The sequence below is a fragment of the Lissotriton helveticus genome, chromosome 6 (genome assembly GCF_964261635.1).
Source record: "Lissotriton helveticus chromosome 6, aLisHel1.1, whole genome shotgun sequence".
NCBI classification, from domain to species: domain Eukaryota; kingdom Metazoa; phylum Chordata; class Amphibia; order Caudata; family Salamandridae; genus Lissotriton; species Lissotriton helveticus.
The window spans coordinates 1,875,658,808-1,875,675,503 of record NC_136067.1 but is presented as its reverse complement, the minus strand read 5'-3'; the positions used below and the strand labels follow the sequence as shown (position 1 = coordinate 1,875,675,503).

Here is a 16,696-nt window from a genome sequence, read left to right as displayed (position 1 = left end):
CAAACAGATTTCTGGACCCCTGGGTAGAGAGCCTTCCTCTCTCTGGGACCTGAAACAAAGCACATCTTGGGCAGAGGTGTCACGCCTCCTCACCTAGGATGGGCAGGGTCCACGAAATGGAAGCTTTAAAGGCTCACCACCTTTCTTATCTACCTCCAGCCTCTGCTGCTATCAGCAGCTGGCTCCCACTGGTTCTGACTGCCACTTTGGGCGGCAGAATTTCCAGGAAAGTCTAGAAAGGGAGGTGTGCTCACCTTTGCCAACCCCACCGCTCAGGCGGGTGGGGGAGGCATAGCGAAGCACGCATCTTAGTCCCAACCATTTGAAGATGAGAGGACTCCCTCAATCAGTACAAGGCATATGCCCCCCTCCCACTAGAGAGTGGCATAAGGAGGGCTGTGGACACCCCAGGGAAGGGACTTTGGTCCTGACCTCTAAAACTCTAAGTCTAGTATATAAGGACAACCCTGAACCTTGCTTGTTAGATTGAACAAGACAAGAAGTAGGACCAAATAGCTGTGCTGCAGAGAAGTGGACGACAACTGCTTTGGTCCCAGCTATACCAGCCTGTCTCCTGCTTCGGAACACCTGCAAGCAAAAATAAACGCTGTGTCCTACAACCAGCAACCTCCAAGAACCCTGGGGACCTGCCCTGCTTTCAAGGAAAGACTCTGATCTCCCATGGACCCCGGATTTGTCCTTCAAACAACTCCAATTCAAACTCTGGATCCGAACGGAACCACGTGTCTTCACCACTCAGCACCCAATGCCCACGGCCGGAGTCCAAGTGGCCCAACACCACAGCGAGGTCCCCTGGCGATCCTGACCTGGGATATAGCATTGGGCGACCTCCTCAAATCCCACTGTGACACCTGCTGCCTCATCTTCGAGGGTCCCTCGACCGGTTCTGAAGAGAGAACCTGACCCGTGCACCCGCAACCCCCTGGCTTCAGGTGCCTGACCGACGGTGTCCCCGTGCCCAGCAACACTTCCGCTCACCTGGTCCCTTCTCCATGCCTCCGGGGCCTAACCTGCATAATTTCTTTGCAGCTGACGTCCTCCGTTGGTTTGCATTGGAAGTCCAACACCTACCAAGGCAATTGGTGACCCTCGTCATGAGGTAGAGAGCCTTGTGGCAATTTTGCCAGGCTAAGGTGGTCACACCCAAATTCTCAGCCTGGCAAAGTTAAGCTCGAGCAGCTAGAAACCTGCGCATTTAGCGCATATCTAGCTCCCAGCTCCCAGCTGCCTGACTTGAACGAGAAGAGTGTCTGTTAAGCTGACCTTTGTTCAGCCTGACAGACAGTCTTCTTGTCGGAAAAAAAAGTGGTCCCTCTGTCCATGCAGACCAGCCGACTAATTCTATGCATTGTCTTCCGCAAGCAAGGAGTTGTTCTTCAGATGATCCCCTCTATCTGATAGAGACTACTAGCCGCAGATTCCTTAACGTAGAATTATCCCCAGGCGTGGGACTGGATCCGGAAAACTTTTTTGTGCTCCGAGCTTGTTTGGGCCCCTTTGTCTTTCTCTTTTGTGATTTATCTGTGTGGAACGGTGGGCGAATGCCTTTGGGCTTTAAGTCTTGCATGTCATGTGGGCGCCGTATATGTCTCCATCTGGGCTCTCGACGCCCCCTCACCGGGAAACGGTGGATAGGAGGACGAGACGCGGGGCAGCATCACCCGCAGAGAGCCCATGCCCCCAACAGGCCGGAAACCGGCCCTTGGGACCGAACTGCGACACTTACCCACTGGGGAGCGACGCTCGTGTGGCACAGAAGGATGGGGATGGCGACGGCGGCTGCTTCGAGAACATTCCGCCGAACCTGAACGATGGGAAGAAGCCAACCTGGAGAGACGTGCCAAGAGTAGTTTCATCCGGCGCTCCCGCTGCGACTTCGGCTTCAACTGTTTGCACACCACACAATCAGGGGAGCCGTGATCTTCTCCCAAACACCATATGCAAATGAGGTGAGGGTCTGTCGCCGACATAAGACGTCCACATGGCGTGCAAGACTTAAAGCCTGAAGTCATTTGCACACTGTTCCACACAGATAAATCACAAAAGAGAAAGACAAAGGGGTCCAAACAAGCCTGGAGCACAGACCGGATCTGCGTGGCACGCGGAAAAGGAAAAAACTGACGTAGGCGCGCGGGGGTGGGACTTATGTGACCTCGCTGATGTCAAGTACACGGACGACGCCTGGGCGGAGTCGCGTGAGGCCGACACCCCGGCGCGCAGGGATGCTGTGGCAAAAAAGTTTTTCGGATCCAATCTCACGCCTGGGGATAATTCTACCTTAAGGAATCTGCGGCTAGAATCATCTCTATCAGATACACCCTTACTATATTCCCAACATTTCAACAGACTTTCACTTAAAATACATTTTTCTCCTGGTCTTTTAGTAGTAGTCCTGTGCTACTTTGGCTAAAGCAGCCTTACACCATTTAGATACTCCCAGAGCTCTTATGTTTACCTGGAAGGGATAAAAAGGTTTGAACATCTTTTATTTTTTTCCACTTGGTCTTACTCCATGGGGAAAAAACTACCATTGCTAAGAGGAGTTCTACTAATTTCCACAAGGTCCAAACTCAGCCACACTGCACTGTCTGCATTAAGCTTTTCATGATTTGCAGGCCCAGAAATGGGCTTCGCACTCTACCAAATAACTGCTTCATAGAAAGAATTTTCTTTTCTTTTAGTGCTCAAATAAATAACCGCATATCCTAGCAAATGCATTTTCATCAACAATTCAGAACCTCTTTAGAGCTTCTTTAGGACAAATAGGAAAGATCGGTATGAAAGCCAACAAATATGTATTTAAATTGAAAAACCACTCTAATGCAGACACTGCGGTGTTGTTGAAGTTAGAAATTGTGGTAAGTAGTGCATAGCCCATGATGTTATAAGCTTGGTATTGTGTTAATCTGTAACACAATAAAATTGGAGTCTAGCGGCTGAGCTCTGGAATTTATGTACCAAAAAAATATGCAGTGAAGATTCCTGCTGTTTCCATTATAATTTTTTTAAGAGCAGCAACAAGGGTTACGCTGCATGCTTTCTGTAAAAACTACTTTTTGACAAAAGCTGAATATTTGATAAAAAATAAGATATGCAGCTTTTGGCAATGAGATTTTATAAAGCTGGTTGATTTGAAGCCTGGAGGTGTTCATCTTCCTAGCATTTTCAGTCTCTGAACTTGGATTCCCAACCAGTTGGTAAAGATGAAAAACACGATGACACAGTTAAGAAAAATTACTTTAATGGCGATTGCACCTCTCTAATGATCTATCTACTTTGCAACACCCAGAGGCATTCCATAAAAGAGCACATTTTCGATATTGTAATAGGCTGCAAAACAAAGCTGTCAAGCCAGATGGAAAAATGTCTCTAGTGAATTTAGTTTATGATATAGATCCCCTTCTAGCAAGCTGCATACATTGGATGTGTCTGTAGCGGTCTTTCTGGAATAATCAGTTCATTTGAATGATTTGTATAGCATATCTGTATTGTTTAAAACAGTCATCACGAACAGCAACAATCTGACAAGGAACATCATAAATTCAGTCAAATCTGGAATCAGAAATTAGTGACGTGGAAAAATTCTGTTAGCCAGCTTAAATCTGTATTCTAAACTTCAGTAATAATTCTGAACCATCTGCAGTAATTGTGCAGACCTTTGCAAACTACTACAAGACACTATACACGGCAGATCCCATGCACACACCAGGTGATAGTTCGGCCTTCCTGCAAAATATCCCTCTCCCAAGGCTATCAGAGATTGAGCAAGAAACCATGGATGAGCCTATTACTGCCGAAGAAGTAGGCGAAGCATATCTCCATGCTTGCCATTCACAAGACCCCGGGCCCAGATGGACTCCCTGCGAAGGCTTACGCAGCGTTCCGTGAATCTCTGATCCCACGACTCTATGCCCTATTCGAGGAAGCTGTAGAGGATGGGTCGTTCTCCTCCATCACTGACACAGCCACCATTGTGGTCTTACCAAAGACGCACCCGCCCCGGTTTCCTGTGCACAATATCGCCAGATCACTCTCATTAATACTGAAGTCAAAATATATGCAACGATTTTGGCCACTCTGATGAAAAGAGTGCTTCACACCCTCGTAGACCCTGACCAATGTGGCTTCATGCCGGACAGCAGCACCCGTCATTGCCTTAGACGCTTGCATGTGGCCCTTGCCCCCCAAGAGCTCCTTACACCATATCTGGCCTTAGTTTTACATGACTTAGAAAAGGCCTTTGATACGGTTGGCTGGGGTTACATACAAGACGTGCTAATAAGAGCAGAGGGTCCTTATAAATGGGGCGTTGTCGGAGACTTTCCTAATCGGGAGGGGGACCTGACAGGGATGTCCTCTCTCCCCTCTCCTCTTCGCCCTTGCGATTGAGCCTCTGGCCTGTCACATACGGTCAGATGACCGGATACAAGGCTGGCGTTGGCAAAAATCTCAGGAGGACCGAATCTCATTATATGCGGACGATGTCCTGTTGTACCTCGCTGATCCAGCGCGATCCAGGCCAGGATATTTGTAGATCCTTCACTTATTTCAGCGGGCATCTGGATTGCTCCTCAACCCGGCTAAAATCCACGGTGGTACCCCTTCATACCTCCAGGGAATGCTTCGATTGGCAGACAATCTTGCCCATTCGACAACTATCCTTTAAATACCTTGGCATCTGGGTGGTGCTTCTCTTGGAGTTGACCTGGTCCCTTCACGTCGGTCTACTTCTCAGACGCACTAAAGATGCCCTATGAAGATGACAAAAATTCCCTCTGAACCTTCTCGGGAGAGTTGCCCTCTTCAAAATTATGGTCCTCCCCCGCTTCTTGTATGTCCTCCAGAATCTCCCGATTCATCTCACTCACATCTGCTTTCGCAATCTGGATGGAGTGATCAAGAGTGTGTTTAGCTCTCACAACTTGCCAACAAACCACATACGAGGGTGGAAATGGCATGACAAATCTCTTTTTATATTATCTCGTCACTCGCCTCCTGATAATCCATGATTGGCTTAACGGGGATGGTCGGATCCAGCATACAGACTTGGATTCTCTCAGGCCCAAGCAATGTTATACGGAAACCCAATCCCTCAGACCCTAACAGTAATCACTCAGACGGCTTTCTTGGCATGGCAGTCAGCACTGAGGCACATTCACTGGGATCTTGAATTACGTCATACCCTTGCCACTCACATCCCTAGCCAAGAATCATTTCTCGAGTTCAGCCCCTTTGAGGCCAAAATTCTCATGGGATACTTAGGGAAGGGAAGGATATCCCAAATATACCGATCCCTGATACACAACACTCCGTCCACGATAGACCCTCTTAGAACCAGGTGGGAGGGGTGAGTGGGTCCTCTGGACGACTAGGATTGGAGGGATGCTCTTATGGCCCCCAAAACTCTCACTATATCTGCCAAACTTCACCTTATACAGATATACTATCTTCACTCCACATATCTTACACTGGTACGACTGCACAAAGCTGGACTTCTCCCAGCCCCACAATGTCCACGCTGTAAAGAACCAGCCGACTTCTTCCATATGGTCATGTCCTGTGCGGTCATATCTAAATACTAGGCGTCCATCACAACGGAATTGAGTGGCTTGCTGGGATGGTGTGCTATCCAAGAAAAAGCGGTTTATGAAGCAAGAGGGTGCCCAAACAAATATGAGCGAATATGGGGTAAATGGATGGTACTATATGCAGCAGCGGTGCGTCCATTGGGGCGTAGGGGCGTAGCCCCACAAGCCCATGGACGACGCTGCTCTACTGCTGCAAAAATTATAAACACTGATGACAAATTAGGTCAAAGACGTGCGTGCGCCGCCGGGAATCCGGGAAGCACCCGAGTAATCTGGGAGAGCGATGCGCAGGGGGGCAGGTCTGGACTGCTGCGCAGCTTGAGTGACAGTCCACGTGACACAATCACTCAGCTGCAGCAGCAGACAGCCAGGCCAGCCAAGGTATTTAGCGCGCACGTAATGCTTGGGGCAGAAACTTGCCCGAGCATGCGCATGAGAGGTCCCCCATAGAGAGTGACCAGGGGGGGTGCTCGTTTAACCTGGCCTCAGCCCCCGGCTTTACAGAGGCGACACAGGGCGAGCTGTCAGTGGGCCCCCCTAGCCAATCCTGGCGCTGCTTGCAGCGCCAGGATTGGCCGGTCACCGAGCAGCAGGGCAGGGCAATCCATTATTGGATGCCCCGTTATTGAAAACCTCACTTCCGGTGCCTCCGATTGTTCCAATTCCTTTGCATGGGTCGAGCTTCACGAGGGAAACACGCTCTTCTATTCTGCGTGGCTCAGCAGTGCAGGCTTCCAATGGCAGCTTCGAGTTACAAAGTTCAGCAGTGTTTCAGTTTGTATTAGACGTGTTCAGTCAACCAAGGATATTAACTTCTGCTTTAAAAACAACCATCACTGCTGTGTTAAAAAACGAATTCCAAAGAGCATCTTTACTCCTGTTCGACTACCCTGTATTCAGGTAAATATGATTACTCTCACAAAAACAAAAAAGAATTCACGAGTTAAATGGCAGCTTTGTCGAGCCATGTATGTGTCTTGCGTTCTGCTGACACTCAGTTGTTGTTTTCCACCTGTGACAAAGGCTCTCTCGGCAGAATTGTCTGGTTCCTCTTAAACACAGTGCTCGGTGTTACGGTATCGCGTGGATGGGTGGTCAGTTCTACATGGAGTAAAGATGCCTGCTTCCTACCATTTCATCTTGAGTTGAAGATCCCATTGCATTTTGTTGATTGTCTCTGTAACCACAGGAAAGATCTACATTATCTGTACATTTTAAATGGTATTGATATGAAAAACATGCCTATGTGCTCATAGAGAAGCAGGTGGTAGATTCTGTTAAACATTGGAAGCCCGATGACATTCTCATACCTGCCAACTTGCAATTTTCTCAGGTGATGGGGCTCAGCCTTAATGCACCACTTTTGATGCAAGTGGCGCCAGAAAAAGCAAATGAAGTCACACAAAGCGTGACCTTCTATGATATCTGGCATTTGTTAGACAGACACCATAAAGATAGATTAGGGGTCGGATTATAGCCAACGAAATTGCTATGAGGGTAGGGATGCACTGAGCTTAGTTATTCGGTTTAGTGATGGTACTGGTGGGAATTCATGAAGGATGGTAGTCGTAGCTACTACTAGGAGAGGTGGCTGCAAGGGAAGCGACGGTGAGCAATTTATGGGGATTTATGTAGACTGGTAATGTGGGAATATTAGCTTTGGAAAGTGGTGATGCGGGAGCATAGTGATTGGAAAAAGGATGCGCTAATGCGAGTAACGTTGGACTGGCACCAGGGCTTAATTTGAGCTGGTAGTTTCCTGTGCTCAGCATCAGTACTTAATCACCAATACCAGCGTTTTTCATGAATACCAGTTAAGGACACATTCATTTACGGGTATAGTAAGTGATTTGCCCAGAATCACAGGATGTTGAGCCGATGCCGAGCCTTGTTCCACAGCGCTGAAGTTGGCAGCTCTGGCCATTATGCCACATCATCTCCCCACTTTCGTTTAAGTGGAGATGCACGGAAATTGGTAATAGAGAATTAGTGCCAGGAAGATTATGCAGTGTGTGTGTCACCACCCACGCGGTGACACACACACTGCATAATGGCCAATCACTGTGTATGACTTCATGTAGTCATGCAGTGATTGGCCATTTTGCGGCAATGCTGAGCTGACGTCAGATCCTCTACTCGCCACCAGTCTCGCCTCGTGTGGACCGTGTGCATGAGCCAGCCTGTGTGCCCTTTCTCTCGACTCGACTCGCAGCCCTGCTTACTACTTACCAGCTTCAGGTATTTTCATTTAACTACTACTGTAGTGTACACATGATGACTATTTTCGTGCACAGTAATGTCTAAAAAACAAACTGTAGTTCGGACCGAATCTGTCCCCAGTTCCTGAGAGGGCCGTTACGGGGTGTGACCTGCCTGAGTGAGGCCCCGATTACCGTGAATTTTAGTATTGTTGATCTGTCTATATACTCATAATTTACAATTAATATTTTTCAATATTATTTATTAAATATGTATTTGTTTATTGAAATTGGTGGATTTCAACATGGTTGTTCATGCTTCCCAAATTGCTGTGATCAACTTGAAAATGAGCGTAATTTAAGCCTCAGTCTTTACATAAAATGATATTTTACAAATCTGACATGATATAAAATCTTGATTTTATTAAAGGCACAGGGATTACTACTACCCGTGCACTTTGTAGCCGCCCTAATAATTATGTTTTCGTTCAGTTCAGTGTTGGCTGATGATGAAGCTAACTTATGATAATGGATGACTGTCTTACATCAAGAAAGAGGGTGTGATTAGCTTATCTTGAAAATTATTGTGCAGCCTAATGATTCATTGACTGACTCAAGGGATACTGTCGTCAGAGGTTGTTTCAAGGTGTATTAAAAGTTCCTTCTTTCTTCAGTTTTAGTTTGTATTCCTCCTCTCTGCTTCCATCGACAATTAGGAAATGTAAGCATAATATTTGCATCCTTTTCTTTATTCAAATATTACCCTGCGTCCAGAAAATCAACACGCGGGCGGATCTGTGTGCTTTTTCCGAAATGCTGTAAACTGACTGAAAAGCATTCAACTTTTGTAACAGATTAATCTTCAAGTCTCTGTACCCCAAGGGTTTGTGCAGTCACTACTGTTTTTTGGAGACGAGTATTGTTGTAATCCGAGGACTAGAAGAAACCTTTTAGCATCTGACCTCTGTGACGTCAGCTAGCAGAAAGGCCTCTTGTGGTTATTTCCTTTTGTTAGGTTTTCTATCGAATGGATGCGCCAGCCTGAGAGCTCTGTCTTCTATTTTTGTAAATACATTCCTTTCGACTTCATTTTTTTACTTATAGCACGCTGTGGGAAACATTGATATTTTTTAATGTTATTCTTTTTGGGATGGGAACGGTTTTGACAGTTAATAACAATGATTGTCCTTATTCGTGTATGTGCAGAGAGCTGCGGACTTCAGGACCTGTGTGGTATTGGAAGTGCTACAGATACTTCTATATTTCAAAATGTGCTACCAAAAAATAGACTAAATAATGTACCTAACACTCGGGGGTAGCGATTTGAGATTGTGCAGCTTTGTAAGGACAGTGGTGTGGAGATGCCTGATGTTTTTGCCTTGAAGCTGGGGGTAACAGAAAGGTTGCTCAGCGGTGAAGGATGCAGTGCTCTTTCACAGTTGGTTGGCTGAGGTGGGGGGGTTAGGGGGGGGGGGCACCTCGGGCAGCACTTTCATGGGGCGCTAGCGAGCGCAAGGAAAGTTTTCTTTTTTTGAAATGTTATTCTCCCTCGGTGTTGTCTGTCCCCCCTCCCGCTAATCATCTGTCGCCACCACCCCGCTCTTTCCAGCACCGGCCGTCACTGGGTGGCAAACTCAGGGATGCCCCCGTGTGGCAAAAGCTCTAGCTATGAACTGGTCATTCAAGTGATGTGCTTTGAGTTCATTTCTGAAGTGAACACGTTTGTCTGATCGGTCCTGGAGTGTTCTGCATCTTGGGTGCAAACCTTAAGAAGTCAGCGAGCCATGGCTTCTTGTATTTGTGTAGGTAAACCGTGTGTATCACTGTGCAGGATGGACTGCACACTTAAGATAAAGCAGCAGGTCTCCGACCTGAAGTAGTTTACTCGAAGGGCAGCCAGTCATGTTCTTTATAAAGCCATCATTACCTTAAAAATATCCTCTGCGAGCATATCAAACTTCCGAGAATGATTAGTAACATGAACTTAATTATATTCTATAAAGCAATAAATCTCGAAGTGTTACCGCTGTCGTGGCTGCTTGACCGAGTGGACACACTTGACAATTCCAAGACTATTTTGCAGTATTTGAGTGCCAAACGCCAGGGCTGATGTGATCCCTTAAAGATAGATACTCTGCAGATACAGTTAGTAGTGGGCTGCTATTGCTGGTTACTCCCCGTCATAGGTTCATGAGCCTCCTGGAGCTGACAGTGACTCATTGTTTATCACAAGGTCAAGAGGACCGAGCACGATATCTGCATGAGGCCACATGTGGCTGGACTGGAATCAGGCAGTTCTGTGTGTGTATGCTAGATCCTTTATTTGCCTTTTCGAAAGAACAGTGGAAAATGTAAATCGCAATGGTATATAACCTGTTTGTGCCCATGGCCACTCTGGTGTATTGGCTTTTGAATTTAGTTTGATTCTTGGTGCCTAATAACATGTACAGCTTTCTCCCCAATTCCAAAATGCCTCATCATTAGTTGTCATCTTGTCTTGTATTGTGTCCATGTTGTACACAGGCCTGCTCAGCTTTCTGGTTTCTGATGTTTACAGCCTCCTTCTCATGTTTGACCTCTCTGAGTGAGGTTTCACAAATGACTAGGTCAGCATCTGAGACTTTATATTCGTTGTATCTTTTTCAAAGTTATTTTTTGTTCCTTTCAGGAGAAGGCAGTGCAACTGCTAATGAGAGTTTTGGTTTCTGTTATGTGTGCCTCATTCGAAGCAATATATGTAGAAAATATTTAGGTCATGCAAATTGGGGCGTGGTTTGCCTTATTTGCTCATTGCTAGGGGGTTTGTCGCTGCTTTCACAGTTTTGTACTCTGGTTACTGTGTCAGATAAACTTGTGCAGACTTCCAGAAAGAGTGCAGGAGTGCAGGGGGGTAGAGCAGGCCCCTGAACCCACTGTAGGTACACAACTGCACTCGTACACTCCAGCCCTGGCCAAAAGCCAGATTTGGGAGACTCGAGGCCCCTCATGACACACTGCAGGGAGCCTCCATCATTTTGGATGAGTGGGTTCATGCTCTCTTCCAACAGGAAGTGTGCTTCTCTTGGGTCATTTATATGCCAAATTTAGCTGGATCAGGACTCATCTGGTGTGCAAAGGGGCTGCACATTTCTTTCAAACACAAGCGTTCTTTATAGCTTTCAACTGTGTTGGGCCAGAGGATGCTATACTCAGCTTGTAAGTGAGAGCAATGCTCACGCTCCTCCTGTTTTATTGGGCTGCTCAGATTATTGATAAACGTCACCTGTACACACTCTGCAGTGAATGTGCTATGAATAGGCGGTGCTTTGGGTGTGAGTGAAAGAGACTGCTTATTAAAAGTTAATAGGTTGAAAGTTGTTAGAAAAACAGAACCGATGCCAAAGCAGTAACATCAGGTCATCTTCAATTTAATGTGACTAAAGAGCACACAATTTCTGCCACAGTGCCACCATATTTTTGTGGCGGTACAAAAGGGGGTGGTGATGGACGGAGCATCTGAACCAATCAAACACTCACACCCAGTCAAAAGATCTGGGTTTAATCCATCACGTTCTTTAGCCCACTCTGCCACCCCAGTTCAGACATGGCTATATGCAAATCAGTCTGACCCTGTGCCTCATGGGAACAGTATAGCCCGAACTGCCTAGCCATGTCTTCCCTGGACCGGAAACAAGCTTCCGAGGTGGTTTCTGGCATTACAGCTGAGATTTTTCTTCTTTTTTTTCAAAATTTTCTTGGGGGGGTTATCCCCCCAAACCCCCCTTAAGGGGTTTGGGCTCCCTCACTGCGCTCCCTCGCTACGGTGCTGTTGCAAATCACTTTGCGCCCCACCACTTTCAAAAGTCACCCACCGCCCCTGACTATATGACTGATTACTCTTAGTGCTAAGGGCGGACTCTTTCCTATTTATATTCTTCTTTTAAGCCTATTGCTGGGAGATAATAATTGGATATGCAGTGAAATGTCATATATGTCACAGTGCTACAAGTGTTTTTATGGTTTTCCTGTTTTTTACAAAATACAAATAAAATTGGTTATAAAAAAAAAGAATTCTGAACCATACTTTGGAATGCCATCCATAAAGCTGAGTATTTCCAAGCAATGTATGGAAGACATTTCAGTCTGATTCAATCTCCGACTTCCTGGGTAGTATATAAAGTTCAGAGTGTACGTTACAAAATGTAAACGGCAAAATATCATCGTTTTAGCATACAGTTGTCAGCTCATATAAAACTGGAAGAATCGCCTCTTTTGAAAAAATCTAGCTTGTTAGAATGATTAACTGCTGTGAAATGAGCACATGAATTAATATAAATAGTAAAATATATATATATAAATTGTTAACCATGGTCTTTGTGGTATGCGGAGTATGGACTAGGACTCTGAAGTGCCCCACTCTTTTATGCTTTTTCCCCTTACATTTCATTCATATTAGTTAATTGTTAACTTTATGTAAATTTGGTAATGCAGACAGTGGTTCTTGAGGAATGCAGAAAATAATATTGGTAGAAAATGTATGCCAAAAGTCATGTATATGCATATAAAGATTAGCCCTTACACAAGACAGTATTCTTTTTTAATATATATAAAATAGTTGGGAAGTTTAAGTCATATAAATTGCAATAAAAATGTAATTGAAGAAAGTAGTCTTTAAAGATTCTGCATTTGGCTTGCACCTTGAATACTGCATGGAACCATCATGAGAACCCATCTAACTGCAATCTTCTGTTTGGTAGGACTTGCCTTCATCAGATGTCGAGGAGGAGCTAATTGAGTCAGGCCAGTATGCTGATATATTAAAGCGTGTTTGTCCAACAAAGTACAGCAACATTAAAGAGGAAGAGGTGGGTATGCATTTTCTAGCTGCAGAACATTATAGACCATATACCCCTCTCAATCAGCGGGCATTGCAGTCATTCACAGCAGGTTGTTTTGTAGTGGAATGTGTGAAAATATTTATTAGTAATTTAAAAAAAAGAATGAACTCTTGAAAAATAAATAGCCGCAATTTGTGCCTATTATAATACATTTCTTGCCAACATTTTAACCGTCCCAAAATCTAAAAACGAACTGAACTACCTCTATATCATTATAGGGAAGGGACTGGTACTTAAATTGGTTATTTTTTTTCAATCGTTTGAGGAGGTATTAACTAACTTTCACAGTAATATGGGAATCTTCTTATTATCTTACTTAACATTAGGCAATTGTTTTAAATTGAAGCTGCCATGGAAGGAGGGGACACTGTGAGGCATCCTTAGATAAAGGAGTTTCTCACATGTAAAAAGCAAGTGTTGTTGCAAGCATCCTTGGTGAGGCATCATGTCTAAAAAAAGAATTGCCAGGTTGAGGATACTCCTACTGAGAAGCACGAAAAACTCCTTTCAGAATGCAGACGTAAGGGGTCATTTAGTTGGTTGGGACTGGAGAGTGCTAGTAAAACGGGGACTCTCCTATCCCATAGAACCTGTGGTTCCTCCATCCCATTTGAAGGGAAACAGCTGATTGACTGCTGAGGAGCTGTTAAAGGCACTGGGTCACACCCATGTATGCGTTGCCAGGCCTATCCTACTGGGGTAGTTTTCCTGATAAATAGTTTCCCTGCCGGGGTCCGCCCTGCAAGGCATGGCAGTCCCAGGCAGCAAAAACAAACTGTCGCCCCCATGCATATGGATGATACTTCCTGCATATTAGTGTCATTGATCATTTGTCTTTCTTACATGCTCTAGTTTTGGGAATTTGGTTGTGAAGAACAAACAAGAATTGGGAGCGGACAATAAATCATGGCACCTGTTAGTATTCCTCTCTGGGGCAAGGGTACCTGTTGCACAGACTGGTCCACTTTTGGCATCGAGAACCCCATCGGCAGGCACAGAGTTTTAAATATGGCCGATGGGCCTCCATCTACCTGGCAGGCAAATTACCAAAAATGAAATATCCCATGTAGAAGAACTTGGCAAGGGTGCAGGAACATCTGGCAGCTACCTGTCATTGTCAGGGCTTCACCAAATGCTTAAATACAGGCTTTTTGCCACTTATTTCGTTTTTTCCAGAAATTCACTAGTACAGGACAGAGATGTGGCCACACAAACTGTCTATGAGTAACATTATCCTGAACTCCGGGGGCATTCCTATTTGACTGCACTCACCAGCCTCTCTAACGCAGTACTTTGAGACCCACATGCAGTCCTATACACTGTGAGCTCACATGAGGAAGTCGTGAAAGTCCCTTTGAGCGGGCTGTCCCAACATACCAGCGAGTCCTGAACCCTGCAGGATGAGCTGAATGCGCAAAGGCAGAACCCAGATTCAGGTTTTCCAGCACCAAGCGTACATTGAGCACTGAGTTCTCCAGTTGCCTGAAATTGAAGTGGTGACAAAAGTTCACTCTTGTACTGGAGGCAGCTGAAGCTCCTGCTGGTAGCTGGGGTGGAGAGGGAGACCAGTGCGGTTCTTTAGAGGCGTTTCGCCTCCTCCCAGCAGGTACACATCTGCTTCTGCTCTGTTGTAATTGTGTTGGCTGTTGGTTTCTGCTTTTTATTGCCAGGGGCATGAGGTTGACCCCTTGAGTGAAGGTCATAAACTGCAGCACCTTGGAGCCTCCCTACGTTCTTGCTGCCGTGACTGACCATTCATGAGCACCATGTGCAGTAGCAGGGTTGTAGAGGAGTACTTTGTTGTAGATAATGTTGCAATCCATTGCAATAATGTTTTGGGTGATTGTGAATTGAAATGACACCCTATAATCAATTGTAGATGTAAATGTCTATGTATGTGATAATGTCTAAAATAATACAGCCCTTGGATGAATATTTTGCATTTGATAAAAATTAACTTCCATACAAAAGTTTCTAATTGAGTGAGAGGATGGATGCATAAAGCAAAACTAGTGTTACGTATTTAGGAGAAAAATAAATGGTGATGTTAAAGGATTTTGTCAATTGAAAAGCAGATCCACCTTCCTTTCTCTTAGGGGAATTTATAGAAATAATTAACTTGTAATTCATCCCTTAGGGGGTACTTTGGTCTTCATTTTGATTTTTGTCTCCCATATTCCTGGGAGTTATTGGAAGAACCCCACATTTTTGTCAGTTCTTGCCATGATGACCTCATGATCCTGAGAACACTACCGTACAGCCTTTGATAAAACCTTACCCTGAACACCTAGGCAAGACTCGTATGAGACTTTTCTGGGGTCATGTAGCTGCTTGTCTACGTAAGTGAAAGTGCCACTCGAGTGATGCACTTTTTAGAATTATGCTTCCCCTCAAGCTTGTAAACCTACTGTGGAGGATGTGCAATTGTTGTGCCTTTTTAAAATAACTGAGTGTTGATGGCATCAATAGTGAAAGCTCACATAAAATAGACAATGATGAGACTAAACTAGTGTCCTTCAAGTCTAAATTCAATTGGGTAGAAGCCAGAATGACTGAAGATTATGTCAAGAGAAGAAAAACTTAAGGAATGAGGGGCTGCTGTAACAAATGAAGAAAGAAATGTCAGAGGCCTCAGATTTTTGGGGATGCACAAAGATCTGTTATAAATCTGGAATAATGTATTGAATGCTTGAAAATTTACAAAAGTCCCAAAACGGCTAGCACCGGATGGGGACTCGGACCATACCCTAGTGATTGAGGTGTTGCTGTGTCGCAAAGTGGTTCCCATTTCTAACTTTATCTCCTGAAACTGAAGATGGTGACCAGGCTTATATTAGAAGGCTGTAACTACAGTCCAAGCAGTATTTCAGGAGGTGGGTATGAATGCAATGGCAATAAAGAACAATCTCCATTTTATAGACATTATTGTTAGTTTAGATGGGAAGGAGGTGGGATGGCTCCGAGTGGAACACAGAACTCTTTTTTTATTTTTCTACTCCCTGCAGTCCTGTATAGAACCCCTCCAATAATGAATGTTCTTATTTTTAAGTAAATTTAAACGGGAGGCCTCTGATTATTTTTGACTCGGAGTTGTGCAAGCCCATGTCCTCAATTCTCTGGAGTTTATTGTTAGAAGTTATATTTGTTAATATGTCAATGCATGTTAATAATTCTGGAAGTACCAGACATGCACTCTATTTTCATCCATGTTTTCCTTTGAGACAAGAGGTTTTAATGTTGTGCTTCCATAATAATTTTCACTGTATGCCTACTATCCCCCCAAAAAAGTGTAAATCAATTAACTAATCTTACTATTCTTTTGGTATCGGGGAAGAGGGCTAATTACATTGTGTTAAATCAGTGTATAATTTTGTTTCATAACTCAATGGTGTATTAATGTGTTTCAGCTTGTTGTGTGGGTTGATCCGTTGGATGGCACTAAGGAATACACCGAAGGTTAGCACACTTCTATTTAAGTTCTAATTTCATTTGAGGGAAATGTGTAAATGTATAGAATGGGCTTAAAACTGCTTTATGAAAATGAAGTACATGGATAGTGATATAGATTGCCATGCACACCACTAGAGTTATTAAAATGTGCCAGGGCAATCCAATCAATCAATCACTCTTTATTGTTATAAGTTAACAAAAGCCATCACAATAACCTTACATATGATAATTCCATAAAGCAAGTAAACAATGAGTAAAATGACATTATGTGTACTGTTTAAATTTCATTTTAAAATGTTAAGTGTTAAAATCACTAATAGTTAGAGTGAGTACGATGCCATTATGGATACTGTTTGTTTGTTTGACCCACTGGGCCACACGGTTTCCCCGCTACCACTAGTAGTAGTCACTGGGCTTATATTTCTAAAAGTATGATTGTCCCCATTATTATTGAACCTTCGGCTGCCAAGAGTGTGCTGACTTGCCTACATGATTGTAAGTGAACGCATTGACCCTAGAGAGTTGTTTGAAATTATTGGTTGATTTTAAGTGGTGGACCATT

The 16,696-nt window shown here is 44.5% G+C and overlaps 2 protein-coding genes across 5 annotated transcripts in view; both read left to right on the top strand.

The window, feature by feature from the left end:
- Nucleotides 1-16,696, top strand: part of EPRS1 (glutamyl-prolyl-tRNA synthetase 1) — a 961,840-nt gene that overhangs the window by 342,339 nt on the left and 602,805 nt on the right. The window lies entirely within an intron of this gene.
- Nucleotides 1-16,696, top strand: part of BPNT1 (3'(2'), 5'-bisphosphate nucleotidase 1) — a 242,697-nt gene that overhangs the window by 93,995 nt on the left and 132,006 nt on the right. For all 4 annotated transcript variants that reach the window (XM_078649802.1, XM_078649803.1, XM_078649805.1 and 1 more), the window contains exons 4-5: nucleotides 12,544-12,651; nucleotides 16,092-16,140. In XM_078649802.1, coding sequence (XP_078505928.1) covers nucleotides 12,544-12,651; nucleotides 16,092-16,140 — 157 coding nt within the window. The remainder of the gene's footprint in view (nucleotides 1-12,543; nucleotides 12,652-16,091; nucleotides 16,141-16,696) is intronic.